At 45.3% G+C, this 19,996-nt stretch overlaps 1 protein-coding gene across 3 annotated transcripts in view; it reads left to right on the forward strand.

Annotated features, from left to right (window-relative positions):
* CCDC93 (CCC complex scaffolding subunit CCDC93) overlaps positions 1 to 19,907 on the forward strand; it is an 87,925-nt gene extending 68,018 nt beyond the window's left edge. For 2 of the 3 annotated variants that reach the window (XM_007964745.3, XM_007964746.3), the window contains exons 17-24: positions 37 to 90; positions 1,518 to 1,580; positions 4,404 to 4,512; positions 6,560 to 6,642; positions 8,772 to 8,809; positions 10,196 to 10,280; positions 14,638 to 14,751; positions 19,505 to 19,907. In XM_007964745.3, coding sequence (XP_007962936.2) covers positions 37 to 90; positions 1,518 to 1,580; positions 4,404 to 4,512; positions 6,560 to 6,642; positions 8,772 to 8,809; positions 10,196 to 10,280; positions 14,638 to 14,751; positions 19,505 to 19,558 — 600 coding nt within the window. In that variant the 3' untranslated portion in view covers positions 19,559 to 19,907. The remainder of the gene's footprint in view (positions 1 to 36; positions 91 to 1,517; positions 1,581 to 4,403; positions 4,513 to 6,559; positions 6,643 to 8,771; positions 8,810 to 10,195; positions 10,281 to 14,637; positions 14,752 to 19,504) is intronic. The other variant, XM_007964744.3, reaches the window with a different exon arrangement.
* The last annotated feature ends 89 nt before the right edge of the window (positions 19,908 to 19,996 follow it).

Genomic DNA, 19,996 nt, shown 5'->3' on the forward strand with positions numbered 1-19,996 from the left:
TCAGGAGAGGTGTTTATTATGTTTTCATTGTTTCAGACCCTCTCCAGTGGAGAGCCGCCTGGTACCTTGACCTCTGCAATGACTCATGACGTAAGTACCTGCCTGCTCGGGATTGGCATTATCTCCTGAGGGCAGGCGGCCAGCTTTCCACTGTCCTGTGATGGCTTCTCATGCCTACTTTAATGTGCTCTATTGCAAACTCTGCATCTAGGCTTTCCAGGGCATTGTCCTGTTTGATACAGCTGGCCCTCAGATGGAGGCAGGGTCTCCCCAGCAGTGGCCCTGAAGGTGACCCTTCTGGTGGGTTTTCTCCCAGTCCTGTGTACAAGCATCTTGTTTTCATGCTGGTATCTCAGCTGGGAAGGGGAGAGGCCTGCGTTGGCCGCATATGCTGGTCACCACTCCGGCTCTGAGGGGTTGGGTGGCGCAGAGGGGAAAACCTTCTCTCTCTGCTGTACCATATACCAGACTCAGCAAACTGTTTCTGTAAAGGTCTGCATAGTAACTCTTTTCGGCTTTGTGAGCCAGCTCTGCTGTAGTGACCATAGTTGATCTGTAAATGAATGGACATGGCTGTGTTCCAATAAAACTTTGTTTACAAAAATGGGCCACAAGGCATATTTGGCCCAAAGGTTGTAGGATTTAGCTCACAGGCTGTAGTTTGCCACCCTCTTCTGAATTAAACCAGTGCTACCCGCATTCCAAAACCCTCCAGAAGAAAGATAGGAAAGGAAGTGGAGGAAAGGAAAAGCAGGAAAACTGTAAGCATCTGTCTTCTTTAAGGGTTCCTCTTCCCTTTGTACCCTCATAATCTCCCAGGAGAATGAGCTTCAGCACTCTTCCAGTGAAGTCTGTTGGATTTTGCCTGCAGCTGAGTCCCTTGGGTGGGTGGGTGGGGGTGTGTGTGTATGTGTGTGTTTATATTCCCAATGCTGAGGCAGGAGGGGCTCCTTTGACCCCTTTTGTAACTTTCTCTGAGACAACAAACCATCCATGTCTCTTACCTTGCTGGGTTCAATGAGGGACTAGTTTCTTTCTATTTTCTGTATCAATGCTGTCCAAGATAATTTTTCGCAGTGATGGAAATGTTCTGTTCTGCACTGTCCACTGTGGCTAGGGCTATCACATTGGATAACACAGCTCTAAGTAGAAACATAGAAAACTAGCATCATCTCCAAACACAGGCATAGAACAACACATTCTTTAACTAATGATTTGTCTCTACATCATCATAGGTTTTTGCAGGGGAAGGGCATATACGTTTGGAGGTTACTTCACTTAAGAATACTGGATTCGTGCTGGGTCCCAGAAGGAGGAGTTGTTATAACATGATATGAGAGGGTATCAAGGGTCTCATATGAGACAGGACCCAGACAGTAAATTTGGGCATTTAAGAAGAGAAATTTAAGGTCTTGGGATGGGGGAGATATGATAAAAACATTTTCAACTTTCAAAGACTCCATTAAAGAGTGAAAGTTTTCTATTCCCAGATAATTACAGCCTTTTCCAATTTTTAGGACGACCTAGACAGACGGTATAATATGGAGAAAGAGAAACTTTACAAGATACGTTTACTACAGGTGAGTAAAAGGACAAAAATACGCATAAATTCTTCTAACTAGGTTTAGATGTCCTATGACATAACTAGAAAGTCTCAATATCTAAGAATTAGAAAAGATAAGTAATGAGGCTGCTGTTCACCAGTCTTCTTTCTATCTGGAGTGTAACTCAGTGATTTAAGATGTTGGTATTAACATCTCACATTGGAATATTACTTTCATAACCACTCCTTTGAGTTAATCCTTACCCCAGGTGGAGAGTGGATATTACATCCCATTTTCTTTATGAAGAAATTGACTTTCCCAGAGTCAAGCACCTGGTAGGTGCCAGAGTCTGGATTCCAGTTCCCTGGTACTCATCAAGTACTAAACAAGAATTGTGCTACTGTTTCTCTGAAATTAAGTGCCATTTCAGCTGGTTATTTTTTTTGTTTGGATAACCGGTGGTTTGTGAGAGCGACATCAAATATGGGGGAAATAGGTTTCAAAATTAGCTCTAAAGTTTAATTCATGCAGAGTGAAAATTATGTTTAAAATCCCCTACATTGCTGGGGTCTGGCTCATGGAAGCTCAAAAGCCAGAAGTTCCTTCTGTCACACTTTGGTTCAAGCCAACCTTCTGTTCTCTGGGAGGGAAAGGCCGAGCTCTGGTAGGAATGGCCAAAGGGCTGCAGAGGCCAGTGAGATCCCCTTTCCCCTCTCTCTGGCACCTACTTACTTTGCTGAGCTGAGATGGCTAAATTTAGGTGAGTCAAATTTGTCCTTGTTACGGTCTCTACTAATCTTTAAAGAGGCATAGAATTAAATAAAATTGGGACAGTACAGCTGCATATTTGGAAACTTTTTGACTGAGTGCTTTGTATGTATTCAGCATTGCATCAGGTCCCAGAACTAATAGGATGACCCATCTCCTGGAAATGCTGGCTATTTGAGAACCAAGACATGTCTATATATACATCAAGTTCAAGGGTGTTTATGTGCAAATTGCTTACTAAGGGCAGCTTGAGACTGGCCAGAGGAAACCTTCAGTAAAGCCAGTGGCTTGCTGAGGGCAAGGGTCTGAGTTAGGCAGTGGCTGTATGGAAATGAACTGATGGGACAGATTGCAGGGCTGTAGCTGATGGAACTTAGTGTCCATTGAGATAAAAAGAGGAGTCAAGGATGACTCAAGGAATTTCAAACACAAGGGTGGATAATATTTGTGTTATTCATAGAGAAGAAGCATAAAAGAGAAGGAATGGACTAGGGTTAAGGGTGAGAGGAGGAGTATAAATAGGAGTGTTAATGAGATCTGTTTGGGGCTTTTCAAAGTTGGGGTACTCAACCACATTGAAATGTCCAAGGAGTACTTGGTTGTGAGATCTGACTCCCAGAATAGTATGGGCTGGAGATGTGGGTGTCTGCAGTGTTGATGAGGACTGGGGCTGTGGAATGTGGAAGAAGCCCTGAGACAACAACCTGGTGAGGACAGGCAGAGCAAAAGGAGGGATCTCCAGTGAGGATGTGCCTGAGCAGCCAGAAGGGAAAACAAGTGCATGAGGCTCGTGGGAGCCGAGCAGAGAGCTCAGCTGAGAGGAGGGTAAGTGTCACTAGAAATCAAGAAGGCTAGGAGCTGAGAAGTGTCCATTAGGTGTGTCCCTGAGAAGGTGTGCAGTGACTTTGGCAAAAGCAGTTCAGTGGGGCACTGGGGAGAGCCCAGTCGCAGTGGGTTGAAGGAGGACTGGCGTGGACAGAGGCTTCCATATGCATGGCTCTCAGTACATTTCTCTTCCCTATAAAAGGGAAGAGAGAGATTGGTAGCTGAAAGGTGATGGCGATTAAAGAAGGGCTTTTTAAGAAGTGAGGACATAGGAATGTATTTAATGCTGATGAGAAGGGTCAGTAGCTAGAGAAAAGTTACAGATGCAGTAAGAGACTGAAGAGTTGTATCTTAAGACTCCTGAAAGAAAACCAGGAGTGAGCGCCTGAGCACCCATGGGGAGCATAGCCTTGGCCTAAGGGAGAAATACATCCTTCCCTCTCCCTAGAGCTGCAGAGACCCAGTTTTGGATTAGGTCACCAGACATGAGTATGGGTTTCCCACCAGGAGTCTCCTATTTACCAGTGAAGTAGAGATTCACATCTGCTGCTGCAGGTGAAGCAGGCGGGAGAGTGGGAGGGTGTGGTGGACAGAGGGATGCAGGCACAGAAGAAAGGCAGCACTGAGAGCCTACTTGGTCCAGAGTCTACACATGTTCAGTAGGAGCCATGCACAAATGAGCAGCTTGTTCCCCCTGCAGCTGCCCTTGCACCATGCTACACCACACAGCAGTGCCATGCCTCCCAGATCTGGTCAGTAGGGCAGTTTTCTGAGTCCGTGGAAAGGAGAAAATGCTGGAAAGTATTTGAGGAGTAGGTTGTGGGAGCTTTTCAACCAGGATGAGGAATTTGGGATGTATGTGGAGGCAGCAAGGTGGCGTAGCTTCCCATCATCTGAAGCATTCCTGTTGTTGCCTGTCCCCACCTGGCAGTGGTGCAGCTGGCTACTCTGGACTCCTTGGGGGCCTGGGGGGCTAGCTGCGGGCTCTGTCCATAGAAGCCCTTCCCATTCAGCGTCTTCCCTCCTGGTCCATTATTTGGTGCCTTCTGTGGTTCAGTTCACAGTCGCCTCCTCCCACACCTAGGAAAGTGGAAAGTCAATCCGAATCTGAGATGGGGACCTTTATGCCGATGGCAGAAGTTTGTGCCTACATTGTAGGGCTTGTGGTTGGGCTCAGGTCGGGGTGCAGGCAGTATTTTGGCTCTCTAGAGAACACGTAAGGCCTTTTACCAAATAGTACTGTCTCTACCTTCCTTTTGCATTTAGGCTCGAAGAAATCGAGAAATAGCAATTTTGCACCGCAAGATTGATGAAGTCCCTAGCCGTGCCGAGCTAATACAGTATCAGAAGAGATTTATTGAACTCTACCGCCAGAGTAGGTGCATCGACCACAGACAAGCTCTCCAGGCTGGGGAGGGACAGGCGAGGGATCTGTTCCACTTTAGCATGGGGGAGCATGCACCAGAGCACAGTCCACAAAGGCCACCACCAGAAAGCTCCATTTCATCAACAGGCCCACTTGGCAGTCCCGGGAGCAGCACTGTGGTGCTCTCACGGCCCTCTCCATGGACAGATGGTTGAACCATTTGAGCTCTTAGAGTAAAGCTTCAAAGCAGCCCTCATCCTGGTCAGCCACATAGCCTTCCCCTGAGCTCCTGCACCACTTTCCAACTTCACACGGAACGTCATGATCCTGGTGTCTAGAGATCAGCCCTCAGTCATCGTTCTCTACAGACTTTCTTGCTGATGTGTTCCTTAACCCTTAACAGAATCATACTCACCCAGTAACCCAGGACCATGTCCCTCAGCCTGAATAAGAGACCATGTCTCATCAGGCTCAGAATGGCCCTCAAAGCTACCATTGCCTTTCTCTTCCTAACGCTCCTGCCACATCTGCTCTTGCATCATATCTCAGCTAAATGACCATTAGCTGCAGTTCTCCCAAGTCCCCTAGCCACACATCTGATTCTGTCACTTCTGTCTCTGCTAACAAATCCTCAGGAACTCCTCAGGCCTTACTGAACAGAGCCTCTTTCTTTACCATGTCTGGGTTCCTCCCCAGTCTGAGTGGCCTGCCTGGAGGCCCCTTTCCTGATCTGAACCCTCACTCTGGCCTTGCCAGTCCACACGCTGCCTCTGAGCAAACCATAAGCTTTGACGTCTTAGCCTTGACTCCTCCTGTTCCTGGTGCCCGGATCCCTTCTCTTCTGTCAGGCTAAATTCTTCAATACCCAACTCAGATCCTGTAAACCTATATTCTAGGTTCCTCACCCCAGGCAAGAACTGATCACCTCTTCTCCATGCTCCTACTCTTGTATGTCCCCATGATACCTCAAACTCAACAGGTACAAAACTGAATTCAGCCCCCCTACCCCATATTCCTCTTAGGCAAACTGGACCCGTCTTACTTTTCTGACTCAAGCTGCTTGCCAATTCTGTCTGTTTCTTCTGGACTGCTGCTGTAGCCACTTTCCTTTGCTGCCCAGAGTCTAATTAGATCTTTTTCAATATGTATTTGATCATTTTACTCTAAAAGCTTTAATACTTAATAGCTCCCTGCAACTTCTTAGGTAATCTTTAGAATCCTAAATACACTGTACTAAGTCCTGCGTCGTCTTGGCCCACTTCACCCAGCTTCACCCCTTTTGCACATCTGCATCTTGGCCTGTGAGCTGGTACCGGAGTCCAGAGTGCCATTATCCTACAATTCCCACTTGGTATTTCAAACTCCACCTAAGATTTTGCCTTGAGGCCTTGGTCTTTCCGGCATCCTTCCTGGTAGAGCACCGGCTCTATTGGAGGAGTTCAGAACATGCTTCCTTCACGCCCTGGCCCCACCAGACTGGGGTTTCATCCAGTCCTCACACTGGACTCAGATGATCACAGGTGGGGATCAGCAGTGACAGTTTTCAGCAGAAAGTAGTTTCTGCTTTAAGTTAAATCTTTCCCTTTACTTTTCTATTCCTGCTTGTTTCAAAGCTTTTAGTAATAATACCTGCATCTGTTTATTTCACAGAACAAATTTCACATAGGTTAAAATCATCTGATAAAGACATGTTTACACTAAGGACATTTTCAAGCAGTTACATCCTATATCATGTATTATTATCAAATATCTACAACCCCCACCCAGTTCTTTAGCTGGATGAGGTAAGGGTGGCTGGTTCATTTGTGGGAGTAATTTTCAACTTTGGGTACTCACTGTCACCACCCGGGTCCCACCTTCAGACGTTCTCCTTTCCTTGGTCCTGAGACTTGTTAAAAGCTTCCCAGGAGATTCTGTTTGCGCACTGTGGGGTTTCTGCAGAGTGAGCTCCCAGGCCTGACAAAGCTGTCCTGGCAGTGCATACATGGGGGAGAGGGGCAGGTAGGGTGTTCTGATACCTGTTCTTATTCATGTGCTGATTGCTTTACCTTTACAGTTTCAGCAGTGCACAAAGAAACCAAGCAGTTCTTCACTTTATATAATACCCTGGACGATAAAAAGGTTTATTTGGAAAAAGAGGTAAGAACATTTATGAAAAGAAAATGGCTAAGCAGCTAAACAGTTGACTCCAGGAAGTCAAATGAACTTGATGTCTGGGACAGATATGTTCAGCATTAGCAGAAAGAGTGCCTATTTTATATGCTAAGTGGTGGCATACCCAGTCAGAAAGTACAAGATTCCTTGGAAGCCCAGACTGTCTGCTGTGAAGTGAGACTGGTGGACAGCCATTCTAGAGTGCTGTGGGGGAAATGCCATTGTTAAAAGGAACACAGTGGAAGCTCTGGAGTTGGTGAGACTGGTTTGAGTTTTAAAGGAAGGGAGGAACCAGCTGAATGGGGGTGGTGGGCTTGTTATAGTTTACAGGGAGAAAATACCTGTTTAATAATCAGTGGCCGACAGAGGCGTGAACTAAAAGTTTGTAAAATTCAAAGCAGGGGTGAAAGGGTCACTGTCACTTCCTTCATCTTTCTAACGCTTAAAAACTCAGATTAAATTAATGGCTCAGGGCTTTCCCAAGTTGATGGCAAACGGTTCGGGCACAGTATGCAGATATGTCTTAATTTAAAAAAGAACAGTCCTGGTCTTCACCATGGCAGCAGGTGTCCTGAAGAGAACACGGGCTTTGGCGTCAGTCAGATTTGGGTTTATTTGGGTTTTAGTGTGGCCTCATTTTTCTCACCTGTAAAATGGGGATGACACCTAATTGCCTTGATGATGATTATAATGAGGACAGAATGAGAAAACGTAAAGTTCCTTACACATGATGGATTCTCAGTACATACTTGTTCCTACTCTCCCCCTCACCTTGAGGTTAACAGAATGTGTTTACATTTTATCACCTTGTAGCCTACACTAATTACCACTTTAATAAGGATAATATTACAAATGTATCTTTTACCTGAACCCAAAGTGAAGCATATGTAATTACTGTCACCTTGACTGCCTGCTGTCAGACAAACCAGGTGGATCTCTGTCATCCTAGAGGGCACTCCTTGAGAAGTTGTTTTATTTTTTTCTGTATTCGGGGCCTTCCACAGTGGTAGGCGTATAACAGACATTTGATAAACGTTTGAATAGATGAATGCATTTTATGGGATTTGCATCAGACCTGGGGAATAGCCGTGCCCCACATCCTGCCCTTGAGGCCCTCCTACCTGGCAAAGGAAAGATTTGCCAACCCTGACTTAGGGATAGGCCAGCCCCTTCCCAAAGGCCTTAAATCCCATTGACCTTCCTTCATCAGCAGTGTTTAAAGTTGTTCCACTGTTTAAAAAGTAGGAATATTGTGAGGCAGAGTGGGGAGCTGGGCTTTTTAATTCCAAGCCATGTTACCAGTTCAGAATGTTACATTTGAATAAATGTGGTATTTTATTTTAAATGGATTTATGCCTGTGATATTTTAACTTTAAAACCTTCCTGTGGAGTAGTAAGGACAAGAAATAGTCTACATTGCAGACTGTGAACCTAAAGTTCACACGTGGTATTTACTTAGTTCTGAGCTCCCAAGTTGAGTCGCTTTATGGCCAGAAAGATGACCCAGGTTTCCTTACTCCTGCCTCAGAGCCCTTCCAAGACCGTATCATTGGGGCAGATAAGAGGATTTGCTGTGGGGCTAAGGCAGTGTCCACGGGGCCTTGAACAGTGCATCCCGTCAGAGGCACTCAGGCACCCAGCAGTTTAGCTTGCTGCATTGGCAAGAAGATTCTGTGGGAAGGAATAGAGTGTAAATGACTCTCCCTTTCCACACTGTCTGACTCCCTTAAGCTGTTATCCTTGAAAGTCAAGTGCAGTGTTTGGCAAGATAGAAAGGACTGTGGTGGCAGCTTGCCTAGAGAGCCCTAATGTTAGCTTAGTGTCCTCTCAGCTGGGATCCAGGTCCCTTCAAAGCACCCTCTCCCTACATTCCTGTGGGAATGCCCTGTAGGAAGAGGGAATTTTCTGTGAGAAGAAGGTGGATTCCCTGAGGAAAACTGTGAGACAGAACATGTGGCTCATTTTTTTTTTCATTTGTTACTTTAATCTTCATAAACAAGGCTTGTGTTCCGTGCAGAAGCAGTATGTGGAGACAGGCAAGCTTGCAGCAGTTGCAGTAGTGTGGAAATCTTTTTGCCTGTCTTATAATTTCATTTGTTTTTTTACTTCCCCAGATTAGTCTGCTGAACTCAATTCATGAGAACTTCTCACAGTAAGTACTGTCAGTCCTCCTTCCCACTAATACCCTGCCACCCTGCACTTTGAATTCAGCCCACCTTACACTGCTATACTGTGCTTCACGAAGGCACATGCAAGACTTAACGCTGGGTGTGTGATTCCTACTCTTTTAGCCCTTCTGCTAGGTATCTTGTTTACACTCTCCTTGAGTACCTGCAAAACTATAATGATAGTAGAGTGAAGGAAGAGCTTAGGAAAAAAGTTAACTTTCCAATAATTTGGCTGTGCCTACCTACTAAAATCTCTCTGTATATTATCAAATTAATATTTGTTAATGAACACACAGAGATGCTTTAAAATTTACATAATGGAATTTATATAATTTTTTAGATTTTTAAAATCTCACGGTAGTTTTTTTGGTGAATGTGTACATTGTTCTCTATAAATTAGATGTCAAGACCCACCTGTTCCCAAATCAAGCAGCCCTCAAGCATGTCCATTTGCCCACCCACCATCCAGCAGCCCCAGGACTTGCTCCTTGGAGAGCATGCTTCCCTTCTCTCTGGCATAAATCTCTGCTGTCCTCTGGCAGGTGGCAGGGGACACACTGAGACTGAGATCTTAATGAGTTACAGGTTCTAGGTTTTAAGCTTCTTTTCTTTAAAAAAAAAAAAAAAAAAGCCCACAGCCTCCTAATAAGATTCAGATTCACTGTGTAAAATACCTTGTGACATTTGTAAAAATGCCATTTTCATCTTTCCCAGTGATTGAGAGAGCCTGTGGTTTGAGTGTCTTGTGAAGAGTTCTGCCCCGTCAGCCCATCCTTCAGGATAATTCTCAGTGCGTGCATGCGGTGGGGTGTGTGTGTTTGTGTGTTTATGTTCTGATCCTCCTGGTGTCCTTCCCTCTGCAGAGTTGGAGGTGAAGAAGAACATTTTAGGACATCAGGGAATCTACTTGTTTAGCTGCTGCTTCTAGAAATAGGACCAGATTTCTTAGACCTGGTTTTAGGAAATCTCAGAATATGTCTACCAATTTCAAGTATCTGCCAATCCTCAAATTTGTTTATAAACCAAGTGAAATCCATTACTTAAGCAGTACATGTCATATTTCAAATAAATACTGTTTTTGTTAATTTTAGTCACGTTTTACTTTAAGGAAATACGCATTAGTTACAGGGAAAGTATGACAAAAAAATTAATATGCAGTTGTAAGACCAGGCTAATTTCCATGCCTTCTCAGAGGTTTAACATCCTTAACTGCCTGGGATCGCAGGGGCCCCCATGGCTCCACTGTGCACTGCAAAGGCCTGATTGCCTCTCCCAAGAGGTATAATCTGGATACAGAGCTGACTGCTTGGCATTTCCCCCTACCTCAGAGTCCTGTGTGCTGGTCATAACTCTGCTGGTTTTTCTTTCAGAGCCATGGCCTCCCCTGCTGCCCGGGACCAGTTTTTACGTCAGATGGAACAGATTGTGGAAGGAATTAAGCAAAGTAGAATGAAGGTCAGATGGCTTCTTTTCTGAAATGTAGCCCAGGTTTTATAGTGGTGACAGGGAAAGTCCTGGGAAGAACAGGTCTCTTCTGGTACCTGGGGAGTGTGCCCTCAATCCTGAAAAGACACATTTCTACAGAGGGATTCCCACCACGCGTCTTACTCTGCAGTGGGCAGGGCCTGTCCCATGAGCTGCCTATACCCAGGGGTTCAGAAGTTGCTGTTAGCAGCAGCTCCCATGTATTGAACACCTATTGTGTACCAGGCATTGTGCTGACATTCCTGAAAGACCTCTGAAGTGAACAGTATCACACCCATTTTACAGATGAGGAGACCACCTTTCACCAGCAGGCTTCCGCTCCTGACTGGATTCGCTTCCTCGGGGGATCTGTGGTACCTGACATTCTGCCACAAGAGATTCATTCCTTAGGAATCTTAAGATCTTGAGAGCATTTTAGTTTTCAGGAACCCCCCTCTAAAAAAGAGAAATCATTGCTGAACTGAGTTTTGCCAAAGTGAGAGGAAATGGAGCCTTAGAAGTCTGAAGCGAACAGAGAGGCACCACTCAGTCAGGGTACAGCATGGGGTTTTCCTACAGAGACAGCTGCAGTTTCCTACCGCCATTCTCAGATGAATCCTAACTCATACTTCCAAATATCTCTTGCTTATGGTCCTGTTTTAAAAATGTATCACACCAGAGTGGTTCTCCGACATGGCGGTAAAATCTTCCAGGGACGTCGGGTTTCTCCTCTTATGATCTTGGGGCAAAGGGCTCCAGTGAGTGATGCCAGAACATAAACACAAGAAAAAGAAAGAATTGTCCATAGGTCCTGACATCATAAAAAAACCCTGTTACAGAAGATAAACGTTCAAGTTGCCTGTAATCTCATCTCACAAGAGATGAGCTAAGGGCAGAAGTGTTCCATGTCCCTTTCCCTGTAGAAAAATACCATGAATCTCTCTGTGAATGACTTCAATAAAACAATGTCAAAGGAGGAGAAAAAAAGTATCACTAGTAACAAGCACGATTTCTCGGACTATTCAGCCGTCAAAATTAGAACGACATAAGTCAGTGCTTGCCTGTATATGCGCACTCACCCAAGCCAGGATAGGCTGTCTTGCAGAGAGCGAATGCAGTCCCCTCTCAGTGACCTGGGATGTGAGTAGGCGGAAGGCAGAGAACCTGGCTGACCAAAAGCCTGTGACAGCCCAGGTGTCAGTGTGTTAGACGCTTCCTCCATTCTATTGCTCCTCAGGAAGCTGCTGTGGTTCATGGTCAAGAAGAACAGGAATTCGTGGGTTCTTTCCTTTGACTTCTGCTTCCTGTTTACAGAGAGCAGTGTAAACAGGAAGCGGAAACCAAAGGACAGAACCCCATGAATTCCTGTTGTTGACTATGAGCCAGAGCAGAAGAAATGGGCCTCACCCCTTCACTCTCTTCACTTTCCCCCAGGCTTCATGCTCTTTCCACCAGTGTGGAAACCAGGTGCTGCTGTATCTGTCTCTCCCCTCCATGGTGGGTGCCAAATGGGTCAATGGCACCCAGGGCAGAGTGGGCTCTCTTTCTCTGGTCTGCATCCCCAGTGGCTGATGTAGCACCTAACCCATGGGTAGGCCCTCAAGGACTATTTGTTGAATGAGTGAATTCTTTCAATGGAGTCAAAGAGCAGTTGTCAAAGAGGGTTCCAGATACACTTTGAATGTTGAATGTTGATTGACACTCTGGATGGAGCAGCACTCACTTGCATGGATGTGTTTTATTGTGTGTGTGTGTGTGTGTGTGTGTGTGTGTGTTTTAATGTAGCTTTCCCTGTAACAGTGCCATAATGGGTCCTGCTCTCATAGATGTGGCAGGGGAGTCTGTGTTTCTCAGAACACAGTTTCTCAGAACCAGCAGGTTCAGAGTGTTACATAGCAGACTAGCATTGGGTAACAATGATTGAATAGGTGTTTATGCCCCGTCTAAGGGTTTCTGAGTAAAGAAGAGGTCACATATCAGTCAGCATTTTGACCTCACTCAGAGGAGGTAAGGTCTCTGGATCTCTGGAATACTGTGAGCAAGTACTTGGCACAAGCACTTCACAGACCTAGGGTGTGAATAGGTGATAAGTAGAGAATAACAAAGTTACGTTTGGGTAAGGAGACACTGAGAAGAGTGTGCAAATGAAGCTTAGAGCAAAGATTCCACTCCTGCTTCTCAGAGTGAGTTGGCATCCTAGGATGTGAAATGTTAAGAAGAAAAACTGTCTTTGTTGAGCAGCTACTATGGACCAGATAATGGATCATTCACTTAATATTTAATGTCACAAGCTTCTCATAACAAAACTGGTGATCTAGGTGATATTCTTATTTTAGCTAAAGGACCTGGCATTCATAAAAGTTAAATTAGCTGTCCAAGGATACACAGTGAGTGGCAGAACTAGGATTTGAACCCAGCCTTTCTGGCCTCAAGCTCATATTATTTCTAGGTTGCCACAGTAACTCCCACAGTGGATCCTGGATAAATTCATAATTCAAACAGATTGCTACCTCACTAGGACATAATCAGTTATGGTGAAGTGTTTTGCTAAAGCACAGAGCAGAGAGGAAAGTCCTGAGATAAGAGCTGCTGGCTGTCCTAATAAGAGAGAGGGACCTAGCTGTGAGGTCCTGTCCAGCACAGTGGAAAAGGTGTCTGCTGCTTTGAGAGTTGGAGCCCACGAAGGAACAGTAGTGGGAGCTGTGGTGGGCTGGTGTGTCACTGTGACAGGATCGTGAGTGGGTGTGAGAGACCCATGGAGGCAGCATTGGGGTTCCGTCGGCAGGGATCAAGACTTGCTGCTGAGCCAGGGCTCCAAGTGTAGTAGGACACCAGCCAAGGACCCCAGAGGGGACTGCCCACTCTGGGAGACCTGGGCACAAGAGGGCACCAAACTGGAGACCTAGTATGGGTGTGTACCAGGCATCCGTATGCAGACCTGTGGAAAGAGCAGGACACAGGGTCTTGGGACTCAGGAACTAGATGCAAGGTCAGGATTTGACCAGGCAAATCAGTCCCCATATGTGATGGGTCTTTCTCTGAACAGCATTGGGGTAGGCCCTGGGGACACCAAGTTGCATTTGTCCTATGCAGTCAACAGAGGCCTATAGTGTGGAGGGAACTACTGAATAAAATGCAGCCAGTTTACCTGTAGCTTGTGTTTACCAAATCCCTTCCAAAGTGTAACACAGAAATCACGGTCAGGCATCAGCAAAGCCATGGCAAAGCATCTCTCAGAATTTGATTCAACAAGCTTTTGAGCACCAGCCATGAGTCAGGCACCCGGTCTGTACCGTAACTCTTTCTGTCCTCATTTCCTGGCTGATGCTCTGGGTTTACCTTCTGGACATATAGCACATAGCATTGCCAGCCTTGCTCTAGTGTCCTCAGCCTCCCTGAGCTTCCAGGCTGAGGAGGTCATGCACCCACCGTCCTCTCCATCACCTCCTCCCATGTCATTTTCCTCACAGGACTGATCAGTGTTGGGAATATTTCATGTGTCTGTTTGTCAGGGTGCTTGCTTAATGTGAATCTCTAGAATGTACGCTCTGTGGGAGCAGTGACTTTGCCATGTTCACCCTACGTGTAGCTACTCAGTAGATTCTAAGTCAATATTTGTTGAATGAATAAGCTTTTGGGTACCTTAGAAAAGTCTCTTTAAATCAAAGCCTAGCATCTATTTATGAGATCTAAATCCTGAAAATATCCTAAATTGTCTACCAGTAGAAAGATGGGTAAGTTAGCAATCAGCAGGAACATTGTGTTGTTTTTAAAATGATAATTTGTAGAAAGTTTGTAATGACATGGAAATATTTACATTAAATCAAAAGAGGATAAGCAGTTTTATTATATGAGCACAGTTATTTAAATCAAGGTTTCTCAGCCTCAGCACAGTTAACATTTTGGGCCAGATAATTCTTTGCTGTGGGGTGTCCTGTGCACTGTAGGATGTTTAGCAGCGTTGCTGGCCTCTACCCAGTGATACCAGTAGCACCCACTCCTCACAGTTGTGACAATCAAAACTGTCTCCAGACACTGCCAGGTGGGGAGTGGGGGGTCAAAATAGCTCCCAGTTGAGAATCACCAACCTGTCCATTGTGAAATTTTAGTGAGAAAAAAAAAATGGAAACAGTTAATACTCAGTGATAGAAAAATTGCTGAATAAATTGTAGAGCCTCCATGTAATATCATGCAAATAAATTAACCAACCTCAAAAATTATATATTGAAGCTTCCTTTGCTGGGAGGAAATCCACGAAACTGTTAACAACTGTTGCGTTTTGGATGTTGCCAGCAGCCCTTGGGCAGAACGTGTCTTTTCATCACCATTTCCCACAATGTTTCAACAGATGGAAAAGAAAAAGCAAGAGAACAAAATGAGAAGAGACCAGTTGAACGACCAGTACTTGGAGCTGTTAGAAAAGCAGAGGCTATACTTTAAGACTGTGAAAGAGTTCAAGGAGGTAAGAGGAAGGCTGGGCAGCACGTTAAGGCTAACGTGAGATATATGTTCACCTCAAAAGTAGCCACTGAAAAACAGTAGTTTTTTGGTTTTCCTTTGGTCTGTGAAGGGAAATAACAAGACAGAGTGTGATCTGGCAGTGAAGTGTGGCGTCTAGGTAGCTGAAGATTGCGTTTTTCTGTGGCCCATCTTGAGGTCTAATTAAATGTTTCAAGACATCACATCATTTTAGTTTTCCTAACACTTAGTAAGCACATTAAACTCACAAAATGACTCTATCAGTCCATATCAAGGGCCACCTGGAAACAGCATTTGTTGTGGATTCAGATATAGAATCTCCTCTCCTGCCAATCTTAGGGTAGGGAGGGACCTCAAGAAACTGTGGGAAGAGAGAACTTTGAAGTGTCACAGGTTTGGATTCGAATCCTACATTTACCACATACCAGCTGTGTACTTTGGTAATGACCTAATTCCTCACAGCCTCAGTTTCCTCATTTGGTGGGTTCTGTTGGGTCAGATGAGAAATTTGAAACATCCAGCACCAGGTCTGGCATCTCCTAACACCCAACACTCAAGTCAGTTTTGGTTTTTCCTGTTTTTCCTTCCTGCATTTGGGCAGTTACTCTTCATTGTTCCAGAAAGAAAAGTGCCTGCCCTTAAGAGATTTTCCAAAAAGACTTCATTTTGTCCCTTGCTAGGGTCTCAGCAGCTTTATTTTAAGGAATTCCTTCTCCCTAACCTAAATCCATGTGGTTTCAGTGAGTTTAGAGACTGCTGAAAATACAGCAGAGTTAAAGGTAGGTTGTATCCTGGTGTTTGGTCTGCAGAATAAAAAATTTAGTCTTCCCATGCTCATAATTTTGTTCTTATTTTAAGACTTTTCTTTCTTTCTTCCTCATCTTTCCCTTCTCTTCTGCATCTTTTTTGTGATTTCACTTCTGGAAGCCACATCCCGTAGGCATTTCAAAATCTCATCTTTTCCAGTGTTCCAGCTCCTACTATACCCCTGGACAGATGCCAGGTTGTAACGCAGACCTCCCCCTCCTTAAGGAGCATACGCTGTGGTGGGAGAGACGGATGACAAGCTAAGAACAAGTCATAACAAATAAGTAGTAACAATTCCAGCCTTGCCGTGTGAGGAGACTGGTTTAGGTGGTGTGGTCCGGGAGGGCCCTCTGGGGTGAGCAGGACATAGCCATGGGAAGAAAGAGTTCTTCAGCCATAGCAGTGCAGGAATGGAGAGTGGAGGGTCTGCGGCTCAGTCTGGGACTCCTTTGAGGCTAGCACAGACTGAAGCTGAGGTCCCAGAAGGGCCAGTGAGCGAACTGGCAGGGAACAATTAGGAATTTGCTGCCCTACTTAGAGCTCCTCCTTCCCTTTAATCAAAACTCACAAAAGGAGAACTGCATCTCAAATTTTGCTTGGAGACACCCTTTTGACAGTGTAGAAACAAAAAGCAAGTAAGTTCAGGAGGATAAGTATAAGCTGTCAAAGCAATGGACAATGAAGTGGAAAAGCTCATTCTCGCCCAGCAGGCTCTCAGGTGAGAGCTTAGGATGACCTCCGAAGCACCAGTTCCTTCAGAGGTGTTAAGTGGCTTGGGTCTGAGTTCCCACCTGTGCTGGCAGTCATTGTCATGCCAGACACAGAGGGTGGTTCCTTCAGAGCCAGCTAAGACACCTAGACCAGATTCTTGCCGGGCCTCTTTCCCTGAGTCCAAAGCAAGTCAGAAGAAGGGGGAGGGGATGAAATATGTTCTTACATATTTCATTTAAATATATTTCACCGCACATTTAGCATGTCCTCTTATTTTTTGGTGTTAAAATTGTCTTAGAAAATAATTGTGATGGTGGGTAGTCCTTTTTTTTTTTTGAACATTTTACTTGGCAAAAATTTAAAATTGGCAACCACATGTCAGTGTTCCAGCATCTTAAACTTTCTCCCACAAGCTCCTGCGAGGTAATTTGGGGCCACCACAGGTGTTGAGGAGGAGGTGATGATCGGGACTTGCTTGCTACTCCACAGCCTCTACCCCATATCTTCAGCCAGACTAGTTCTGCTGCTTTTCTGTTTTATATATTACAGTTTAATTTGGACTTTCATCCAGGGTGGAGCCTTCTCCCAGCACCCTCTATTTTGCCTTCTCACCATCCCCTCACTGGTTTTTGCGTTCTAAATTCTCACTGCATCCTGGGCCCAAGCACTTGTAGTGTGCCATAATTATTCTTCATGGAAAACACAACATTATTGTCTACGAGATGGTTTTTTGCCAGCTTTTTTGCCAGCTTAGCGGTTGCCTTCGTTGGGTTTGGTTTACCCCACGTTAAATGGGCAACACTGATGCGCCATGGGCACCATTTAGGTACCAAGTCATGCCTGCATCCTGACTCCCAGCCTTCTCTGGTTTCAGAAGCTTCTTCATTAGAGACATTGGGTTTTCTCTAAAATCCCGTTGACTTGCCCTGAGAGAGCTGATTAATTGTAAGTCTGCCAGGAAACAACACGTACTCTGACATCACCTTAATCACAGCATTAAGTGAATTGTGTCTCTAAGCCACAGTTTCATCAGGTCATGAAACTAAGATTTAAATTCAATAGCACTGATGGATTCAAACCCTACATTTTTGTGAAGCTGGTTTTGGGTACATAACCTTGAATGAACTTAGCTCTCTGTCTGGCACCTAGTGGGCCTGGATAGAGTTTTCAGCAGGAAAGAGACTGAGGTGATGAGACATTCCCTTTTCTTCTAGAAACAAACAGCCAAAGCGCCTCTTTTATATTTGCTTTGAAGAGACGGAGACTATGATTCTGTAGGCTCACATACTAGGTGACATTGTAGGCTGTCTCTACCGAAAAGTATAAGCATCACCTAGTGTGCTGTCACACACACAGTTCCCCACGGTAGAGTTCGGATCCTTCTGGGTTGTTTTTGCCTCATTTAAATGGTGAGGTGCGTGACAGTTTAAACTTATTTACTGTTTTATATTTTTGTTATGGAAATCTTCAAAAATACACAAGTAGGGAGTGTAGTATAACAACATAATAGTGTAGCTCTCTGTTCTTGTTCTATCTCTTCCCCTCCATTTGTTTTAAGCTGGAGTCTTTTTTCCCTCAAGTACATCTCAATCCATTTTAAAAAGGAAAACTTTGTTATTTTCTAAAAGAAAATAACATGTGACCCCGCATCACCTTATTTCTGTCACCTCCACCGCCCTCCCCGTGAACTGCCTCTCTCTCCCCAAAAAGGTGCTGAAAAGTGTCAGAGCGCCTTGCTTCTGACAGCCTCAAATTATTCATCCTTACCACCAAGGCAAGCACCCACCTGTTTCCTTGTTCCCTGAGTGAAAGATATGTCTGAATCCTGTAGATGAGCCAGCACTAGTCTTAGCTAAACCAAGGTCGTTGTGGTCATGCTGCCATCACACCGCCAAAAGATCAGGGCCTCCAGAGAGCTGAGAGCACCTGACCCTGGCCCAGGGAGGTGGAAAAATTGACCATGGGGGTTTTGAGTGCAGAGGGTTCAAGGGTAAAAGTTTTTCTCCCACAATAAATGCACCTCCAGGAAAACACGGACCCTGGAGGCCTGACCACTGTCAAGCCTGTGAGCTCTACCTCTCCGGGCCCTTTCTGCTACCACTTTTATCTCCCAATTTAAAAGCAGGACTCCTTGTGACCCTGCCCAGAGAATGGGGTTGGAGTTATTGGAGGTTTGCCAGCAGATAGAGGTATCCTGAGCTACTATGGCCAGTGGAACGAGGGCAGGAGGCGCAGTTAGAAGCTTTTGAAGATGACCCCAGAAAGGAACATGAAATGATGCAGAGGTGACTTGTGCCACTCGATGTCAGATTCTACAGGCAGAGGATGGGGCAGTGACCTCCCTCAATGATAACCCGTGGCACACACCATTGATTTCATACAGCTTGGTTTTAAGGAAGGGCGGGTTTTCCTTTTTTTTTTTTTTTTTTTGGGACGAAGTCTCGCTCTGTCGCCCAGGCTGGAGTGCAGTGACACGATCTTGGCTCGCTGCAAGCTCCGCCTCCCAGGTTCACGCCATTCTCCTGCCTCAGCCCCCCGAGTAGCTGGGACTGCAGACGCCCGCCACCAGGCCCAGCTAATTTTTTGTATTTTTAGTAGAGACGGGGTTTCGTCGTGTTAGCCAGGATGGTCTCCATCTCCTGACGTCGTGATCTGCCCGCCTTGGCCTCCCAAAGTGCTGGGATTACAGGCGTGAGCCACTGCGCCCGGCCCCATTATCTCTTGATGAATATCTTTTATCCTATTTTCTGAGTTTCTTAAAGACAAGAATATTCTTAACCTGCACTGTTGTTAGAACTCTACGTGATTTGCCTGCTCTGTAAACTAGGGCTCCCTTTTATCTCTTTTTACGCTGCTGTCTCCAAAGCCTTTCCCCACTCACTCACCATAGTACGCCAAGACTGGCAGACAAGTGTGCTTTCTGCTTCCATCCTCTTGAGGTGTCATAGACTTCATGAAGTCTTTAGGAATGACAGTGCCTATCCTCTCATCCTGTTTTCAGTCTGACAGCCCAGAAATGGAGCATCATTATAGTTATTTTGGTGTTGATGTCATAGGTCATCAGGAAGCTTCACCATGCCGGCGGCAGCATGCCAAGAGACTGGGTTGGCCAGGAGATGTCTCCCATAGGGATATGGGAAGGGCACTGAGACCATCTTGGCCTCATGTGGGTGCTAATGTAGTCACCACTCTCTCTATACTCTCTGCTTCCACTCCAGGAGGGCCGCAAGAATGAGATGCTGCTGTCCAAGGTGAAAGCGAAGGCCTCCTGAACACCCCCAGCCATGGTTGTATGTCATTGATTTTACTTTTAAGCACCGTATATCAACTACAAGATCATGAAATGGTTCTGAAAGCAACAGTAGAGAGATGCAGGTATAATGGTTTCAACAACCTGGATGTTTTCTTTCTCCTCTTTGTTTCCATTCATCTCTGTTGGCTGCTGTTGATGGAATCAGACCGTAAACATGTGGCTTGGATAACACCCGTCATCCTGTGAAGAATGTCGGCAGTACTTTTCTCTGTTGATCAACTTTTATGTCTCCAGTAACATTGCACTTACAAAGGTACCTGTATTTGTGTGGACTCTGAATAAAGAAGAATTCATTTGTTTAGCAAGTATTAATTGAGCACCCACTGAGAAATAAGCACTGAGGAAGATTCAGAGACATGTAAAACAGAGTTCCTACTGCACAGGCACCCAACAGGTG

Source organism: Chlorocebus sabaeus, chromosome 10 (assembly GCF_047675955.1).
Source record: "Chlorocebus sabaeus isolate Y175 chromosome 10, mChlSab1.0.hap1, whole genome shotgun sequence".
Taxonomy (NCBI): Eukaryota; Metazoa; Chordata; class Mammalia; order Primates; family Cercopithecidae; genus Chlorocebus; species Chlorocebus sabaeus.